An 18,326-nucleotide genomic window follows, 5' to 3' on the forward strand; every position below is an offset into this window, starting at 1 on the left:
TCCCTGATGACGTTCTCCAGGAACACCTTGAGCACACCACGGGTCTCTTCGTAGATGAGCCCGGAGATGCGCTTCACACCGCCACGGCGCGCCAGACGACGGATGGCCGGCTTGGTGATGCCCTGGATGTTGTCCCGAAGAACCTTGCGGTGACGCTTGGCGCCTCCCTTTCCGAGTCCCTTGCCTCCCTTGCCGCGGCCAGTCATGGTTCAGGTGGGTAGCTCAACAGTGGAGTGAGTGTTGGGCTGCCTTGCTTTAATAGTTTATTGATAACTTTTACATAAGATACAAAAATAAAAATAAACATGAAAATTACAAAAATAAGCGGTTACCAAAGCAGGCTCTAAACAAGCAGCCTGCCCGATGTACGATACATAGTTGGCACTAGTTACAATTGGACAAGATTACACATGGATGAAATGTCTTTTTATTCAGTGGTCACCGGCGTAGTAGCTTTCGAGCTCAGCGTCGGTGAGGTCTCTGTCTGCGTTGAGGAAGAAGTCGTCGTCCACGTCTCCGACGTCGACCTCGTCCTCCGAGACGTCTTCCTCCTCGTAAGTCGCCCACTCAACCTCCTGCCTGTGGTCGAAGTGACGTGGGGGGTTACCCAGTGGGCGGGCCGTGCGGATGGAGGCTGGGAGCGGCTTCCCTTCACGGAGTGTCCTCCTCACTAAGGGGAGGGCTGTCTCGTGCGGGATCCTCTCGAACCTAGCCTCCTCCTCTTGTTCAGTGAGGTGCTCGTAGCGGATCAGGAGATCCACCAACTCGCCCTCACTGAAATTGTAGGTCCGTGGGGTCTGGGTCGCCTGGCAGCTGCCGGGGGCCTCGCGGGGTGCTGGCTCCACTGCAGTCGCCGGCGCGTCCACCGTCTCGAGTGTCTGGTCCCTGGTCCTCTTTGTCTTCTTCGGCGCGGGTACATCTGGGGACACTACTGGGGGTGTCACCTCGGGTACATCTGGGGACACTACTGGGGGTGTCACCTCGGCGGTTGCCGCAGCCGTCTCCGTTCTCGTCGGCCGTGGTGGGTCCACCTCCATCTCCCTAGCGGGAGACTTTGGTGTCGGGACGCTCAGTTCCGTGGGTCCCGTCCTCCTCTTCCGTCTGCGGCGCCTCCTCTTTCGTCCTTCACCGTGGGGTGGCGTCCTCTCCTCCGTGGGCGGCTGCCTTGGCCGCGCTGCTGCCGGGTCCGCCGAAGACGTCGTCCTCTGCAGCTTGGCTCCCGGGATTCTGCGGAGTCGAGCGGGGCACCTGCGGTTCCAGGCATGGTGACCTGAACTGCAGTTGGGGCACACAGCCACCGGGCGCGCCACGCCTTCCCTAAGGCGGCGAACGCAGTCCCTCGTAGCGTGGTCCCCGCTGCACACGCCGCACAGCTCCTTCGTCCTGGTACACTGCCGCTGCCTGTGGCCGAAAGCCTGGCACTTGTAACAGCGCACAGGCTCCGGCACGTAGCGGCGGCAGGTAAAGCGTCCCCAGCATCCGAGGTCCAGCGAGGCGGGGACACGTCCCGCAGCGTCAGCTGCACGCTCCGGGTGGGCAGGCGTCGTCCGTGGCCGGCGTTGTAGTGGCACCTCACTGCAGCTGCAACGCAGGGGTGCGCCAACACCGGGTCCAATGGGAGGTGGGTTGGGTATCCAAGCAGGACACCCTTCACCGCCGCCTCCTTTTTCTCCAGGGTGATGCCGCGGGTCCGTCCAGCAGCAATCTCGTCCAGGGTGGTGGCGTGGTCCCAGTCCCACGCACGGATGAGGAAGTCCCCCGCGCGGGAGACCGTCACCCGGAGTCGCAGCTTCCGCTCGTCCTCCATCCACCGAATGGCCTGTTAGTGGGTGCTGAAGTCCGAAGACACCAGCCTCCACTCCGGCAGGGGTCCGCTCGATCGGTCCTCCCCGCCGTCCTCGTGAAGCGTCCTCCTTCGGGCCCGCTTGCTCTGCACGCGGGTCCATCCGTCCCCGTCGTCAGGAGCAGACTCCGTGGGCCGCTTCCTTCTTGCCGCCATAGCAGAGGCGGGAGCTGAGAGCTCAACCGGGCCGTCTGCAGGGGCAAGTCAGGGAGAGCAGCAGTGAGGAGAGAGGGTCTGCACTCACTGCTGTCTGCGCCGGAACTGTTGGGCTGCCATTGCTTTAATAGTTTATTGATAACTTTTACATAAGACATAATAAAAATAAACATGAAAATTACAAAAATAATCGGTTATCAAACAGGCTCTAAATAAACAGCCTGCCCGATGTACAGTACATAGGTTACACAGGATACAAATGTTCATAAATACACAGGGGAAAATGTCATATTATTCACAGGTCACCGGCGTAGTAGCTTGCGAGCTCTTCGTCGGTGAGGTCTCTGTCTGCATTCAGGAAGAGGTCTTCGTCCACGCCTCCGACGTCGACCTCGTCCTCCGAGACGTCTTCTTCCTCATACGTCGCCCACTCAACCTCCTGCTTATGATCGAAGTGGCGTGGGGGGTTGCCCAGTGGGCGGGCCGTGCAGATGGAGGCAGGGAGCGGCTTCCCTTCACGGAGTGTCCTCCTCACTAGGGGGAGGGCTGTCTCGTGCGGGATCCTCTCGAACCTGGCCTCCTCTTCTTGCTCAGTGAGGTGCTCGTAGCGGATCAGAAGATCCACCAGCTCGCCCTCACTGAAGGTGTAGATCCGTGGGGTCTGGGTCGCCTGGCAGCTACTGGGGGCCTCGCGGGGTGCTGGCTCCTCCGTAGTCGTCGGCGCGTCCCTCGTCTCAGGTGTCTGGTCCCTGGTCCTCTTTTTCTTCTTGCTGGCGGGTACCTCCGGGGACACAGCTGGGGGTGTCACCTCAGCGGTCACCGCTGCAGTCTCCGTCCTCGTCAGACGTGGTGGGTCCACCTCCATCTCCCTAGCGGGAGACTTTGGTGTCGGGACGCTCTGCTCCGTGGGTCCCGGCTTCCTCCTCCGTCTGCGGCGCCTCCTCTTCCGTCCTTCTCCGTGGGGTGTCGTCCTCTCCTCCGTGGGCGGCTGCATGGGCCGCGCTGCTGCCGGGTCCGCCGAAGACGTCGTCCTCCGCAGCTTGGCACCCGGGATTCTGCAGAGCCGAGCGGGGCACCTGCGGTTCCAGGCATGGTGCCCGGAACTGCAGTTGGGGCACACAGCCACCGGGCGCTGTTGCTCCTTTTCCCTGAGGGCAGCCCTGCGGATGGGACACCGCATGGCCCGAGCACTGTGCTCCCCGTCGCAGTTGGGGCACTTTTTTTGCTCGGCAGCACAGACTCTGAAGGAGTGCGGGCCCGAGCACTCCGAGCAAAGGGGGGCGGCGTCAGGTAAGGGGCAGTTGGGGGTGGTGTGCTGCTCGATTTTATGGCAGCGGTTGCAGGCCATGAGGGGGGTGTACACCTCCGCCCGGATTTGCTCCGGAGTCACGGAGAAAGAGAAGAGGAGAAGCCCCTTCTCGATCGCCTTCCGGGCCATCTCGCTGGACCGGAAGACGATCTTCAGGGTGTGGGAGTGAGGGAATTTGAAGATATCCTCCACTTTCGCCCACCCATGAGCCCTTTCGAGTTCAGTCCTGAGCTCGCCAGGGGCACCCGGATTCCCTCCTTTATGGCGGCGCCGCTTGATCGGGATCGCGGGGACGCGAGGCAGCACGCGCTCCCATTGGCAGGCTCGCCAGGCCGTCCCCGCCCTCCGATCCTGCGCTGCACTATATATAGGGCGAAAAAGCCGCGAAAGCAGGTATTCGCTCTCCGAGCCCACAGCAGAAGCGCAAGTCCACGCCCCCACCACTCACTGTCGACATGTCTGGACGCGGCAAGGGAGGAAAGGTGAAGGGGAAGTCAAAGTCCCGCTCCAGCCGTGCCGGCCTGCAGTTCCCCGTGGGCAGGATCCACCGTCTCCTGAGGAAGGGCAACTACGCCGAGCGCGTGGGCGCCGGCGCCCCCGTGTACCTGGCGGCCGTCATGGAGTACCTGGCCGCCGAGGTGCTCGAGCTGGCCGGCAACGCGGCCCGCGACAACAAGAAGACCCGCATCATCCCCCGCCACCTGCAGCTGGCCATCCGCAACGACGAGGAGCTGAACAAGCTCCTCTCCGGCGTCACCATTGCCCAGGGAGGTGTGCTGCCTAACATCCAGGCGGTGCTCCTGCCCAAGAAGACCGAGAAGTAATCGCCCTCGGCCTTTCAGGGACGACAACAGTACCGTTTAATCCGGCTCCCCTTGGGAGCCACACCCTTTTCCAAAAAGAGACTTCTGGACACACCCTCAACTACATAGTGACATTCCTAGGTCAATTCCTGCTGATATTACTAGGAAGAAGACCCTCAGTCATGACATCAATTAACAACCCCCACGTATGGCAGGCTTCCCACACTTAGTTTGTTTTCTTCACGGCAGGTAAGGGACTCCTCTGCTGACAACGACGATAACAACAACCCACAAGACATAACATAACAAATAAAAAAAAACGCAAAACAGAGCCGGGAGGTAGGTCGTTGAGACGATGATGGCCGTCGTGCAGATCGGATGCGGCGCTGCCCCCGCCGAGATGAAGTAGGTAGGTAGGTAGTAGCTGGGTGGGCTCCGACCCGCTGTGGCCTGTGGAGTAGGTCCGGAATGAGTAAAATGAATCAGTCAGTCAGTCACTGACGTCATGTATGATCCCCTGCCTCACCCGAGAAAGCATGCATCGGTTTGTACCTTCACCTTCACCTTCACACGGTATAGTTTAACCCAACCTAAACATCCGGCCTCACACACAGGTGCTAGGTGGCGAGGTAGACCCTGAGGAGAAGAAGAAAACGTTTGGGAGGGTAAGCTAAACTAAGCGCAAAACCACCAGGGCCAGCCAGCACAGACACTGCGATACAGGAGTCTCACCTCGCGCTAGCTAATAAGAATTAGAATTAGAATTAGAAGAACACACACACACACACACACACACACAAAAAAAAAAAAAAAAAAAAAAAAAGTTTAAGGAGAACCACGCACATAGCTCCGCCGTAGGTTCCCCTAGCGGACGGGGAACCCCACGAGTTGCTCTTCTGCTGTAACTAAAAGCCATTGCTAAGGAGTGATTTTTTTTTTTTCCTTGAGAAATAACTTTAGCATATTCTTTGGCCAGTATGTGGGTAGAGTTTATTACATTGTATGATTCTCTCTTGATTATATCTTTGAAGTCTTTTGCTACCATAAACCATACAGGAGCAGTATATTCACACCTACTATACATTTCAGCGGCGGACAAACGCTGTTTTTCGCAAATATCTCCTAAACGAATCATTGGATCAGTATGATATTTCAACACACTGCCTTTAACACCCGGACCTAATTTATGGCTAATATACCATGTTGCAATATGTGTTATGTTAGGAGCTTACTGAGTGATATTAAGCCTAATCCAGTCATCATATCTAAGGTGTTAAACAGAATCGGACGAGTGTGGGGTACTCCTCTAGCCCCTCCACCAACGCCCCGAACAACCCAAAGACCACTCCTTCCCTACTCCAATATCGCACTATCCCCCTCCTGGTTGCCCTCTTCACCCCCCTACTCACACCATCCCCCTTCCCCAGCCCGAGGCTATGACTTAAGCAGACTACACTATCATTATTATATATATATATATATATATATATATATATATATATATATATATATATATATATATATATATATATATATATATATATATATATATATATATATATAATTACATACTTTTTTCATATTGCTTCCACTTAATAAGTAGTGGAATGTATGTAATCGTATTTACAATAATACACGATGTACATATGTATATAGTAATGACTACGTATTACGCATGATAACCATATGTATAGATGGAGAAAAATATATGCGGTTTATAATTTTGGCAAAATATAAATATGAAAGAGACAAGTCAACAAAATAACATTATATTAGCTGGACCAAGTTGACATTTTATGATGAATATGTACTACACAGTATGTAATAACAGTAATAACTTTTCCTAGAAGGTCCAGACCACAGGTAATGCCAGTACATCGTGTTCACTTGGGTGACCATAAGAACTGCAAACATGGACCTTCTACATACTATATGTATGTAAACATGCTGTTGTACAGTAATTATCAACGTGAAATACGTCTTGCCTCCATGGAACTGTACCATGCTCTTAGTTAATAATCATACTATCTATACATATACACGTACATAACATTCTAATATATAATACAGTGATGGGAGAAATAGGGAGGGACACAAGAGTGATGAGGGAGGCGAGAAGTTAGGGGGAGAAGAGGAGGGATAACGAGAGCGAGAAGGGGGAGTAGTTGTGGCTAGGAATAGTTTGGGAGGGTGCAGGGGGGGGGGCACACTTTCCTTCGAATGCGTCAACATGACTCGTCGGGTTTGTGTTATTTTTCACAAGTAAACTCGTCACATAAGACATATAGTAATGTGGTAGGTTAGCCATAAATTAGGTCCGGGTATTATAGGTAGTGTGCTGAAATATCATACTGATCCAAAGATTCGTTTAGGAGATATTTGTATATGTATAGTAGGTGTTACGGGAGTTATGAATAGAGATCTTATATGATTTTTCTCCTTCGGTAATCATTACACTTTTAACTCTGAACTTTTTAGACTTTTTTGAGGTAGATTCTTAGAATAAAAGCCTTAACAAGCAATTACTTCCCTCTATACCTCTCACATACAATAATGAAAATATATCTGTTCTGGTTGTAGGTATTAGAATATTTCAGTAACTATGAAAGAGTTGATAAAAGCGCTGTTAGATTTCATTTTTCCTCCCATATGCACAGGATGTAAAAACAAACTTGTTCAAGGAGAATGATTTATTTGTACCATTTGCTTGAGTAACAGATAATCCTATTACCAATCGTTTTGTAGATACAGCCAACGTTGCCAGATTGTCGTACTCTGCCTTTAATGTTTGCCGATATCCTACCCCAAAACCGCTTTCATCACCCAAATAACTGCCTTCATATATGGTTATCGTTTAAATGGTTAATTATTGGTGCTTCTTGGCAACAGTTATGGGCCAGAAACCGGTAAATACGAGGCTCTGAGTACGATAATCTGGCAACTGTGGATACAGCTACTATTACCTATGGTCTTGCATTAAAAAAAAAAAAAAAAAAAAAAAAAACAATTGGGGAGGTATTAGGAGTTGAGTATTTTTGTATCAACATCCAGCTATTTCAGTGATAGATGAAATAATACTTATTCCATTGCACAGGCAAATATTGCAGGAAAGACACTATAATCCAAGTGATTATTTTCGCTGAAGGACTTTCAGAATCACTAAAGAGAGACAGTCATCTAACATATGTAAAAAGAAATCGCAATACTCCATCCCAAGCAAGCAACCCCCCCCCCAAAAAAAAAGGAAAGCCAACACGCATTACAAACCTCAACAAACTAAGAACCAAACTCCCACAACAAAACTAACTAACAAGTTAGCTTGCAACAAACAAACGAGCTAGCTCCCTAATTAGCTTTTTTGCTAGTTAGCTAGTTAGTTAGTTAGTTAGTTAGTTAGTTAGCTAGTTTGTTAGTTAGTTTGTTTCTTTGTTTATTTGTTTGTTTGCTTGCTTGCTTGCTAGTTAGCTTGTTATTTTGTTTGTTTGCTAGCTAGCTACCTTGTTAGTTAGTTAGTTAGTTAGTTAGTTAGTTAGTTAGTTAGTTAGTTAGTTAGTTAGTTAGTTTGTTTGTTTGTTTGTTTGTTTGTTTGTTTGTTTGTTAGTTAGTTAGTTAGTTAGTTAGTTAGTTAGTTTGTTTGTTTGTTTGTTTGTTTGCTAGCTAGCTTGTTTGCTTGCTTGCTAGCTAGCTTGTTTGTTTTTGTTTGTTTGTTTGTTTGTTTGTTTGCTAGTTAGCTTGTTATTTTGTTTGTTTGCTAGCTAGCAACCTTGTTTGTTTGTTAGTTAGTTAGTTAGTTAGTTTGTTTGTTTGTTTGTTTGCTAGCTAGCTTGTTTGCTTGCTTGCTTGCTTGCTAGCTAGCTAGTTTGTTTGTTTGTTTGTTTGTTTGTTTGCTAGTTAGCTTGTTATTTTGTTTGTTTGCTAGCTAGCTACCTTGTTTGTTTGTTTGTTTGTTTGTTTGTTTGTTTGTTTGCTAGCTAGCTTGTTTGCTTGCTTGCTAGCTAGCTAGCTAGTTTGTTTGTTTGTTTGTTTGTTTGTTTGTTTGCTAGTTAGCTTGTTATTTTGTTTGTTTGCTAGCTAGCTACCTTGTTTGTTTGTTTGTTTGTTTGCTAGCTAGCTTGTTTGCTTGCTTGCTTGCTAGCTAGCTAGTCAGTTTGTTTGTTTGTTTGTTTGTTTGTTTGCTAGCTAGCTAGTTTGTCTTTTAGTTTGTTAGCTAGCTAGTTTTGTGTTTGTCTGTTAGCTAGCCCGTTCGCTTTAATTGGCAGGCAGGCAGGCAGGCAGGCAGGCAGGCAGGCATTTTTTTTTTTTTTTTTTTTTTTTTTTTTTAGAGAGAGAGTGAAGAAGAAGAAGGGGGTGGAGAAGGGAAAGGGGAGAAGAGAGAAGTACAGGAGGAGGTAGAAAGATGGTGGGCGTCCACCTGACAAGGACATATTTATTCATAGTTATATAATTTTACATTGATTTCTGTATGTTGAATTGACAATATATATATATAGTTATTTTATAAATACACAAATAACGAATTTGATAGTTGTAGATGTTGGTGTTATGTAGTAGGTGTAGGTTTACAGTTTGTGTGTGTGTCGTGGTGTGGGTGTTTTGTTGTTTGGTATCTAGCTAGCTAGGTGTCGTCAGGGAGAGATGTGGGGTCAGTGAAAGAGCGGGGTGGGGATGGTGTTGAGTGCAGCCAGGCTGCTGGGGAATGATTGGTGGTAGCGGCGAACGTTATGGGCATTGTCAGTGAGAGTGGTGAGGTAGGGTAAGCTAGCTAGCTAGCTAGCTAGTTAGTTTGTTTGTTTGTTTGTTTGTTTGTTTGTTTGCTAGTTAGCTTGTTATTTTGTTTGTTTGCTAGCTAGCTAGCTTGTTTGTTTGTTTGTTTGCTAGCTAGCTTGTTTGCTTGCTTGCTTGCTTGCTAGCTAGCTAGTTTGTTTGTTTGTTTGTTTGCTAGCTAGCTAGTTTGTCTTTTAGTTTGTTAGCTAGCTAGTTTTGTGTTTGTCTGTTAGCTAGCCCGTTCGCTTTAATTGGCAGGCAGGCAGGCAGGCATTTTTTTTTATTTTTTTTTTTTTAGAGAGAGAGTGGGGGTGAAGGGAAGAAGGGGGGGGGTGGAGAAGGGAAAGGGGGGAGAAGAGAGAGAAGTACAGGAGGAGGTAGAAAGATGGTGGGCGTCCACCTGACAAGGACATATTTATTTATAGTTATATAATTTTACATTGATTTCTGTATGTTGAATTGACAATATATATATATATAGTTATTTTATAAATACACAAATAACGAATTTGATAGTTGTAGATGTTGGTGTTATGTAGTAGGTGTAGGTTTACAGTTTGTGTGTGTGTCGTGGTGTGGGTGTTTTGTTGTTTGGTATCTAGCTAGCTAGGTGTCGTCAGGGAGAGATGTGGGGTCAGTGAAAGAGCGGGGTGGGGATGGTGTTGAGTGCAGCCAGGCTGCTGGGGAATGATTGGTGGTAGCGGCGAACGTTATGGGCATTGTCAGTGAGAGTGGTGAGGTAGGGTAAGCGGAGTGACTCGAGGCGGAGCCACGTTTTGACAGCCCGGTCGTGAAGTCTTACGTTAAGGGGGAGGGTTTTTGTGGCAGTGTGTATTTGCTCTGTGTTCATCGTGAACGGGTAGTTTTGGTTCGTGGCGAACCGGAGTGCTTTGTTTTGGATGCGTTGCAGCTTCCCAAGCTGGGTGTTGCTTAGGGTGTGTGTGGGGATGGGGGGGTAATCAAGGATAGGAAGGATAAGGGTTTTAACAAGGTGGAGTTTGATTTTCGGAGGCATGAGTTTGAACCGGTACAGCCTAGTGAGTTGACTGTTTGCGTACTGCGCCCTGTGCTGGACATGCTTTTGATAGGCAGGCAGGCAGGCAGGCAGGCAGGCAGGCACACCTATTTACATGCCGGCACACCTACTTTCATAGCAACGTATTTGCAGCTTTTTAGTCATCCACCTGTCTACTGTTGGGCATGTAGACGCTTGCCCAGGGTTCCGGCGGGCTACTCGGTGGCGGGGCTGGTTCAACGTATCTGAAAAAGCGGGTCCAGTAAGAGAGGGCGCAACGTTATGATGAGGACGACAACGAGAAACAAGAAGAAGAAGAAGAAGAAGAAGAAGAAGAAGAAGAAGAAGAAGAAGAAGAAGAAGAAGAAGGAGGAGGAGGAGGAGGAGGAGGAGGAGGAGGAGGAGGAGGGAGAGGGAGAGGGAGATTCCCACTTCCTCAGCCTTTCCCTTTCAAAGGTCGCTCTGAGCCTGTCCCTCACCCTCTAACCCTACCCTTGCTTTCCTATACACTCCTGCACAATCCAAGAGACAATAGAAGGAGTGGATCAAGAAGGGGAGGCTTCTTTCTCTCTGTCTATATATTTGCCATCTTTCTCATTATTGCTTTCTTTCTCTTTTTCTCCTCCTTTTTTTCTTTCTCTTTCTTTCTTAACCTTTCTATGTCATTCTTCCTCTCTTTCTTTTCCTCTTCCCGTCCAGACGTCGCTTTGTTTTGTCTATATATTTTCCAACATAGTTTTCTCTCTCTCTCTCTCTCTCTCTCTCTCTCTCTCTCTCTCTCTCTCTCTCTCTCTCTCTCTCTCTTTTCATAAATATCCTGTTACTGATTTTACAAAGAATTGACAGGGACAGGGGATATTATGGCAAAATGATGTTTCTGTAAGAACTGAAACAAACAAATTGGAGCTTCCTAGTGGCAAATGAGGTGGATGGGGAGCAGTGGGCGGAGGTGTGAACCATCATTAGGGAGGGAGGGAGGGAGGGAAAAAGATGGGATTGAGGAAACAAACAAACTAGTGTCAAATGAGGTGGATGGGGAGCAGTGGGCGGAGGTGTGAACCATCATTAGGCAGGGGGGAGGGAGGGAGGGAGGGAGGGAGGAAACAGAAAGAAAGAAAGAAAGCAAATATAACTGAAGTAAAAAGTGTGCTACTATTCTCTTAGTGAATAAGAATGTGGACCTCAAAGAGGTCCGGGGTGGGTTAGGTCGGGCTCGCTCAGGCAGCGGCATTAACCACCGAAGCCGTACAGGGTGCGGCCCTGGCGTTTGAGGGCGTACACCACGTCCATGGCGGTGACGGTCTTGCGCTTGGCGTGCTCAGTGTAGGTGACGGCATCCCTGATGACGTTCTCCAGGAACACCTTGAGCACACCACGGGTCTCTTCGTAGATGAGCCCGGAGATGCGCTTCACACCGCCACGGCGCGCCAGACGACGGATGGCCGGCTTGGTGATGCCCTGGATGTTGTCCCGAAGAACCTTGCGGTGACGCTTGGCGCCTCCCTTTCCGAGTCCCTTGCCTCCCTTGCCGCGGCCAGTCATGGTTCAGGTGGGTAGCTCAACAGTGGAGTGAGTGTTGGGCTGCTTGCTTTGCTTTAATAGTTTATTGGTAACCTTTACATAAGAATTACAGAAAAATAAACATGAAAAATTACAAAAATAATCAGCTACCAAAGCAGGCTCTAAACTAGCAGCCTGCCCGATGTACAATACAGTAAATACACAGGTTACCAAAATGGTCAAAAATACACGTGGGGAAATGTCTTGTTTTTCACTGGTCACCGGCGTAATAGCTTTCGAGCTCCGCGTCGGTGAGGTCTCTGTCTGCGTTTAGGAAGAGGTCGTCGCCCACGTCTCCGACGTCGACCTCGTCCTCCGAGACGTCTTCCTCCTCGTATGTCGCCCACTCTACCTCCTGTTTGTGGTCGAAGTGACATGGGAGGTTACTTAGTGGGCGGGCCGTGCGGATGGATTCCGGGAGCGGCTTCCCTTCACGGAGTGTCCTCCTCATTAAAGGGAGGGCTGTCTCGTGCGGGATCCTCTCGAACCTGGCCTCCTCCTCTTGCTCAGTGAGGTGCTCGTAGCGGATCAGAAGATCCACCAGCTCGCCCTCACTGAAGGTGTAGATCCGTGGGGTCTGGGTCGCCTGGCAGCTACTGGGGGCCTCGCGGGGTGCTGGCTCCTCCGTAGTCGTCGGCGCGTCCCTCGTCTCAGGTGTCTGGTCCCTGGTCCTCTTTTTCTTCTTGCTGGCGGGTACCTCCGGGGACACAGCTGGGGGTGTCACCTCAGCGGTCACCGCTGCAGTCTCCGTCCTCGTCAGACGTGGTGGGTCCACCTCCATCTCCCTAGCGGGAGACTTTGGTGTCGGGACGCTCTGCTCCGTGGGTCCCGGCTTCCTCCTCCGTCTGCGGCGCCTCCTCTTCCGTCCTTCTCCGTGGGGTGTCGTCCTTTCCTCAGTGGGCGGCTGCATAGGCCGCGCTGCTGCCGGGTCCGCCGAAGACGTCGTCCTCCGCAGCTTAGCACCCGGGATTCTGCAGAGCCGAGCGGGGCACCTGCGGTTCCAGGCATGGTGCCCGGAACTGCAGTTCGGGCACACAGCCACCGGGCGCGCCACACCTTCGCGAAGACGGCGAACGCAGTCCCTCGTGGCGTGGTCCCTGCTGCACACGCCGCACAGCTCCTCCGTCCTGGTACACTGCCGCTGCCTGTGGCCGAAGGCCTGGCACTTGTAACAGCGCACAGGCTCCGGCATAGCGGCGGCAGGTAAACGTCCCCAGCAACCGAGGTCCAGCGAGGCGGGGACACGTCCCCGCAGCGTCAGCTGCACGCTCCGGTGGGCAGGCGTCGTCCGTGGCCGGCGTTGTAGTGGCACCTCACTGCAGCTGCAACGCAGGGTGCGCCAACACCGGGTCCAGTGGGAGGTGGGTAGGGTACCCAAGCAGGATACCCTTCACCGCCGCCTCCTTTTTCTCCAGGGTAATGCCGCGGGTTCGTCCTGCAGCAATCTCGTCCAGGGTGGTGGCGTGGTCCCAGTCCCACGCACGGATGAGGAAGTCTCCCGCGCGGGAGACCGTCACCCGGAGTCGCAGCTTCCGCTCGTCCTCCATCCACCGAATGGCCTGGTAGTGGGTGCTGAAGTCCGAAGACACCAGCCTCCACTCCGGCAGGGGTCCGCTCGATCGGTCCTCCCCGCCGTCCTCGTGAAGCGTCCTCCTTCGGGCCCGCTTGCTCTGCACGCGGGTCCATCCGTCCCCGTCGTCAGGAGCAGACTCCGTGGGCCGCTTCCGTCTTGCCGCCATAGCAGAGGCGGGAGCTGAAAGCTCAACCGGGCCGTCTGCAGGGGCAAGTCAGGGAGAGCAGCAGTGAGGAGAGAGGGTCTGCACTCACTGCTGTCTGCGCCGGAACTGTTGGTTGGGCTGCCATTGCTTTAATAGTTTATTGATAACTTTTACATAAGACATAATAATAAAAATAAACATGAAAATTACAAAAATAATCGGTTATCAAAGCAGGCTCTAAATAAACAGCCTGCCCGATGTACAGTACATAGGTTACACAGGATACAAATGTTCATAAATACACAGGGGAAAATGTCATATTATTCACAGGTCACCGGCGTAGTAGCTTGCGAGCTCTTCGTCGGTGAGGTCTCTGTCTGCATTCAGGAAGAGGTCTTCGTCCACGCCTCCGACGTCGACCTCCTCCTCCGAGACGTCTTCTTCCTCATACGTCGCCCACTCAACCTCCTGCTTATGATCGAAGTGGCGTGGGGGGTTGCCCAGTGGGCGGGCCGTGCAGATGGAGGCAGGGAGCGGCTTCCCTTCACGGAGTGTCCTCCTCACTAGGGGGAGGGCTGTCTCGTGCGGGATCCTCTCGAACCTGGCCTCCTCTTCTTGCTCAGTGAGGTGCTCGTAGCGGATCAGAAGATCCACCAGCTCGCCCTCACTGAAGGTGTAGATCCGTGGGGTCTGGGTCGCCTGGCAGCTACTGGGGGCCTCGCGGGGTGCTGGCTCCTCCGTAGTCGTCGGCGCGTCCCTCGTCTCAGGTGTCTGGTCCCTGGTCCTCTTTTTCTTCTTGCTGGCGGGTACCTCCGGGGACACAGCTGGGGGTGTCACCTCAGCGGTCACCGCTGCAGTCTCCGTCCTCGTCAGACGTGGTGGGTCCACCTCCATCTCCCTAGCGGGAGACTTTGGTGTCGGGACGCTCTGCTCCGTGGGTCCCGGCTTCCTCCTCCGTCTGCGGCGCCTCCTCTTCCGTCCTTCTCCGTGGGGTGTCGTCCTCTCCTCCGTGGGCGGCTGCATGGGCCGCGCTGCTGCCGGGTCCGCCGAAGACGTCGTCCTCCGCAGCTTGGCACCCGGGATTCTGCAGAGCCGAGCGGGGCACCTGCGGTTCCAGGCATGGTGCCCGGAACTGCAGTTGGGGCACACAGCCACCGGGCGCGCCACACCTTCCCGAAGGCGGCGAACGCAGTCCCTCGTGGCGTGGTCCCTGCTGCAAACGCCGCACAGCTCCTCTGTCCTAGTACACTGCCGCTGCCTGTGGCCGAAGGCCTGGCACTTGAAACAGCGCACAGGCTCCGGCACGTAGCGGCGGCAGGTGAATCGTCCCCAGCATCCGAGGTCCAGCGAGGCGGGGACACGTCCCCGCAGCGTCAGCTGCACGCTCCGGGTGGGCAGGCGTCGTCCGTGGCCGGCGTTGTAGTGGCACCTCACAGCTGCTGCAACGCAGGGGTGCGCCAACACCGGGTCCAATGGGAGGTGGGTAGGGTATCCAAGCAGGACACCCTTCACCGCCGCCTCCTTTTTCTCCAAGGTGATGCCGCGGGTCCGTCCAGCAGCAATCTCGTCCAGGGTGGTGGCGTGGTCCCAGTCCCACGCACGGATGAGGAAGTCCCCCGCGCGGGAGACCGTCACCCGGAGTCGCAGCTTCCGCTCGTCCTCCATCCACCGAATGGCCTGGTAGTGGGTGCTGAAGTCCGAAGACACCAGCCTCCACTCCGGCAGGGGTCCGCTCGATCGGTCCTCCCCGCCGTCCTCGTGAAGCGTCCTCCTTCGGGCCCGCTTGCTCTGCACGCGGGTCCATCCGTCCCCGTCGTCAGGAGCGGACTCCGTGGGCCGCTTCCTTCTTGCCGCCATAGCAGAGGCGGGAGCTGAAAGCCCAACCGGGCCGTCTGCAGGGGCAAGTCAGGGAGAGCAGCAGTGAGGAGAGAGGGTCTGCACTCACTGCTGTCTGCGCCGGAACTTTTTTTGGGCTGCCCTTTGCTTTAATAGTTTATTGATAACTTTTACATAAGATACAAAAATAAAAATAAACATGAAAATTACAAAAATAAGCGGTTACCAAAGCAGGCTCTAAACAAGCAGCCTGCCCGATGTACGATACATAGTTGGCACTAGTTACAATTGGACAAGATTACACATGGATGAAATGTCTTTTTATTCAGTGGTCACCGGCGTAGTAGCTTTCGAGCTCAGCGTCGGTGAGGTCTCTGTCTGCGTTGAGGAAGAAGTCGTCGTCCACGTCTCCGACGTCGACCTCGTCCTCCGAGACGTCTTCCTCCTCGTAAGTCGCCCACTCAACCTCCTGCCTGTGGTCGAAGTGACGTGGGGGGTTACCCAGTGGGCGGGCCGTGCGGATGGAGGCTGGGAGCGGCTTCCCTTCACGGAGTGTCCTCCTCACTAAGGGGAGGGCTGTCTCGTGCGGGATCCTCTCGAACCTAGCCTCCTCCTCTTGTTCAGTGAGGTGCTCGTAGCGGATCAGGAGATCCACCAACTCGCCCTCACTGAAATTGTAGGTCCGTGGGGTCTGGGTCGCCTGGCAGCTGCCGGGGGCCTCGCGGTGTGCTGGCTCCACTGCAGTCGCCGGCGCGTCCACCGTCTCTCAGTGTCTGGTCCCTGGTCCTCTTTGTCTTCTTCGGCGCGGGTACATCTGGGGACACTACTGGGGGTGTCACCTCGGCGGTCGCCGCAGCCGTCTCCGTTCTCGTCGGCCGTGGTGGGTCCACCTCCATCTCCCTAGCGGGAGACTTTGGTGTCGGGACGCTCAGTTCCGTGGGTCCCGTCCTCCTCTTCCGTCTGCGGCGCCTCCTCTTTCGTCCTTCACCGTGGGGTGGCGTCCTCTCCTCCGTGGGCGGCTGCCTTGGCCGCGCTGCTGCCGGGTCCGCCGAAGACGTCGTCCTCTGCAGCTTGGCTCCCGGGATTCTGCGGAGTCGAGCGGGGCACCTGCGGTTCCAGGCATGGTGACCTGAACTGCAGTTGGGGCACACAGCCACCGGGCGCGCCACGCCTTCCCTAAGGCGGCGAACGCAGTCCCTCGTAGCGTGGTCCCCGCTGCACACGCCGCACAGCTCCTTCGTCCTGGTACACTGCCGCTGCCTGTGGCCGAAAGCCTGGCACTTGTAACAGCGCACAGGCTCCGGCACGTAGCGGCGGCAGGTAAAGCGTCCCCAGCATCCGAGGTCCAGCGAGGCGGGGACACGTCCCCGCAGCGTCAGCTGCACGCTCCGGGTGGGCAGGCGTCGTCCGTGGCCGGCGTTGTAGTGGCACCTCACTGCAGCTGCAACGCAGGGGTGCGCCAACACCGGGTCCAATGGGAGGTGGGTTGGGTATCCAAGCAGGACACCCTTCACCGCCGCCTCCTTTTTCTCCAGGGTGATGCCGCGGGTCCGTCCAGCAGCAATCTCGTCCAGGGTGGTGGCGTGGTCCCAGTCCCACGCACGGATGAGGAAGTCCCCCGCGCGGGAGACCGTCACCCGGAGTCGCAGCTTCCGCTCGTCCTCCATCCACCGAATGGCCTGGTAGTGGGTGCTGAAGTCCGAAGACACCAGCCTCCACTCCGGCAGGGGTCCGCTCGATTGGTCCTCCCCGCCGTCCTCGTGAAGCGTCCTCCTTCGGGCTCGCTTGCTCTGCACGCGGGTCCATCCGTCCCCGTCGTCAGTAGCAGACTCCGTGGGCCGCTTCCTTCTTGCCGCCATAGCAGAGGCGGGAGCTGAGAGCTCAACCGGGCCGTCTGCAGGGGCAAGTCAGGGAGAGCAGCAGTGAGGAGAGAGGGTCTGCACTCACTGCTGTCTGCGCCGGAACTGGTTGGGCTGCCTTGCTTTAATTTGCTTTAATAGTTTATTGATAACTTTTACATAAGATACAAAAATAAAAATAAACATGAAAATTACAAAAATAAGCGGTTACCAAAGCAGGCTCTAAACAAGCAGCCTGCCCGATGTACGATACATAGTTGGCACTAGTTACAATTGGACAAGATTACACATGGATGAAATGTCTTTTTATTCAGTGGTCACCGGCGTAGTAGCTTTCGAGCTCAGCGTCGGTGAGGTCTCTGTCTGCGTTAAGGAAGAAGTCGTCGTCCACGTCTCCGACGTCGACCTCGTCCTCCGAGACGTCTTCCTCCTCGTAAGTCGCCCACTCAACCTCCTGCCTGTGGTCGAAGTGACGTGGGGGGTTACCCAGTGGGCGGGCCGTGCGGATGGAGGCTGGGAGCGGCTTCCCTTCACGGAGTGTCCTCCTCACTAAGGGGAGGGCTGTCTCGTGCGGGATCCTCTCGAACCTAGCCTCCTCCTCTTGTTCAGTGAGGTGCTCGTAGCGGATCAGGAGATCCACCAACTCGCCCTCACTGAAATTGTAGGTCCGTGGGGTCTGGGTCGCCTGGCAGCTGCCGGGGGCCTCGCGGGGTGCTGGCTCCACTGCAGTCGCCGGCGCGTCCACCGTCTCGAGTGTCTGGTCCCTGGTCCTCTTTGTCTTCTTCGGCGCGGGTACATCTGGGGACACTACTGGGGGTGTCACCTCGGCGGTCGCCGCAGCCGTCTCCGTTCTCGTCGGCCGTGGTGGGTCCACCTCCATCTCCCTAGCGGGAGACTTTGGTGTCGGGACGCTCAGTTCCGTGGGTCCCGTCCTCCTCTTCCGTCTGCGGCGCCTCCTCTTTCGTCCTTCACCGTGGGGTGGCGTCCTCTCCTCCGTGGGCGGCTGCCTTGGCCACGCTGCTGCCGGGTCCGCCGAAGACGTCGTCCTCTGCAGCTTGGCTCCCGGGATTCTGCGGAGTCGAGCGGGGCACCTGCGGTTCCAGGCATGGTGACCTGAACTGCAGTTGGGGCATACAGCCACCGGGCGCGCCACGCCTTCCCTAAGGCGGCGAACGCAGTCCCTCGTAGCGTGGTCCCCGCTGCACACGCCGCACAGCTCCTTCGTCCTGGTACACTGCCGCTGCCTGTGGCCGAAAGCCTGGCACTTGTAACAGCGCACAGGCTCCGGCACGTAGCGGCGGCAGGTAAAGCGTCCCCAGCATCCGAGGTCCAGCGAGGCGGGGACACGTCCCCGCAGCGTCAGCTGCACGCTCCGGGTGGGCAGGCGTCGTCCGTGGCCGGCGTTGTAGTGGCACCTCACTGCAGCTGCAACGCAGGGGTGCGCCAACACCGGGTCCAATGGG

At 54.2% G+C, this 18,326-nt stretch overlaps 1 protein-coding gene across 1 annotated transcript; it reads right to left on the reverse strand.

The window, feature by feature from the left end:
• Positions 1-255: 255 nt before the first annotated feature.
• On the reverse strand, positions 256-16,798 carry LOC126992428 (uncharacterized). The gene is made up of 2 exons (XM_050851166.1): positions 15,844-16,798; positions 256-944 (listed from the first exon to the last, which is right to left on the reverse strand). The coding sequence occupies exons 1-2, from the start codon at positions 16,669-16,671 to the stop codon at positions 432-434; spliced, it is 1,341 nt and encodes a 446-aa protein (XP_050707123.1). The 5' UTR covers positions 16,672-16,798; the 3' UTR covers positions 256-431.
• Between the last annotated feature and the right edge of the window lie 1,528 nt (positions 16,799-18,326).

This window comes from Eriocheir sinensis, unplaced genomic scaffold, assembly GCF_024679095.1.
Source record: "Eriocheir sinensis breed Jianghai 21 unplaced genomic scaffold, ASM2467909v1 Scaffold46, whole genome shotgun sequence".
In the NCBI taxonomy this organism is placed as follows: Eukaryota; Metazoa; Arthropoda; class Malacostraca; order Decapoda; family Varunidae; genus Eriocheir; species Eriocheir sinensis.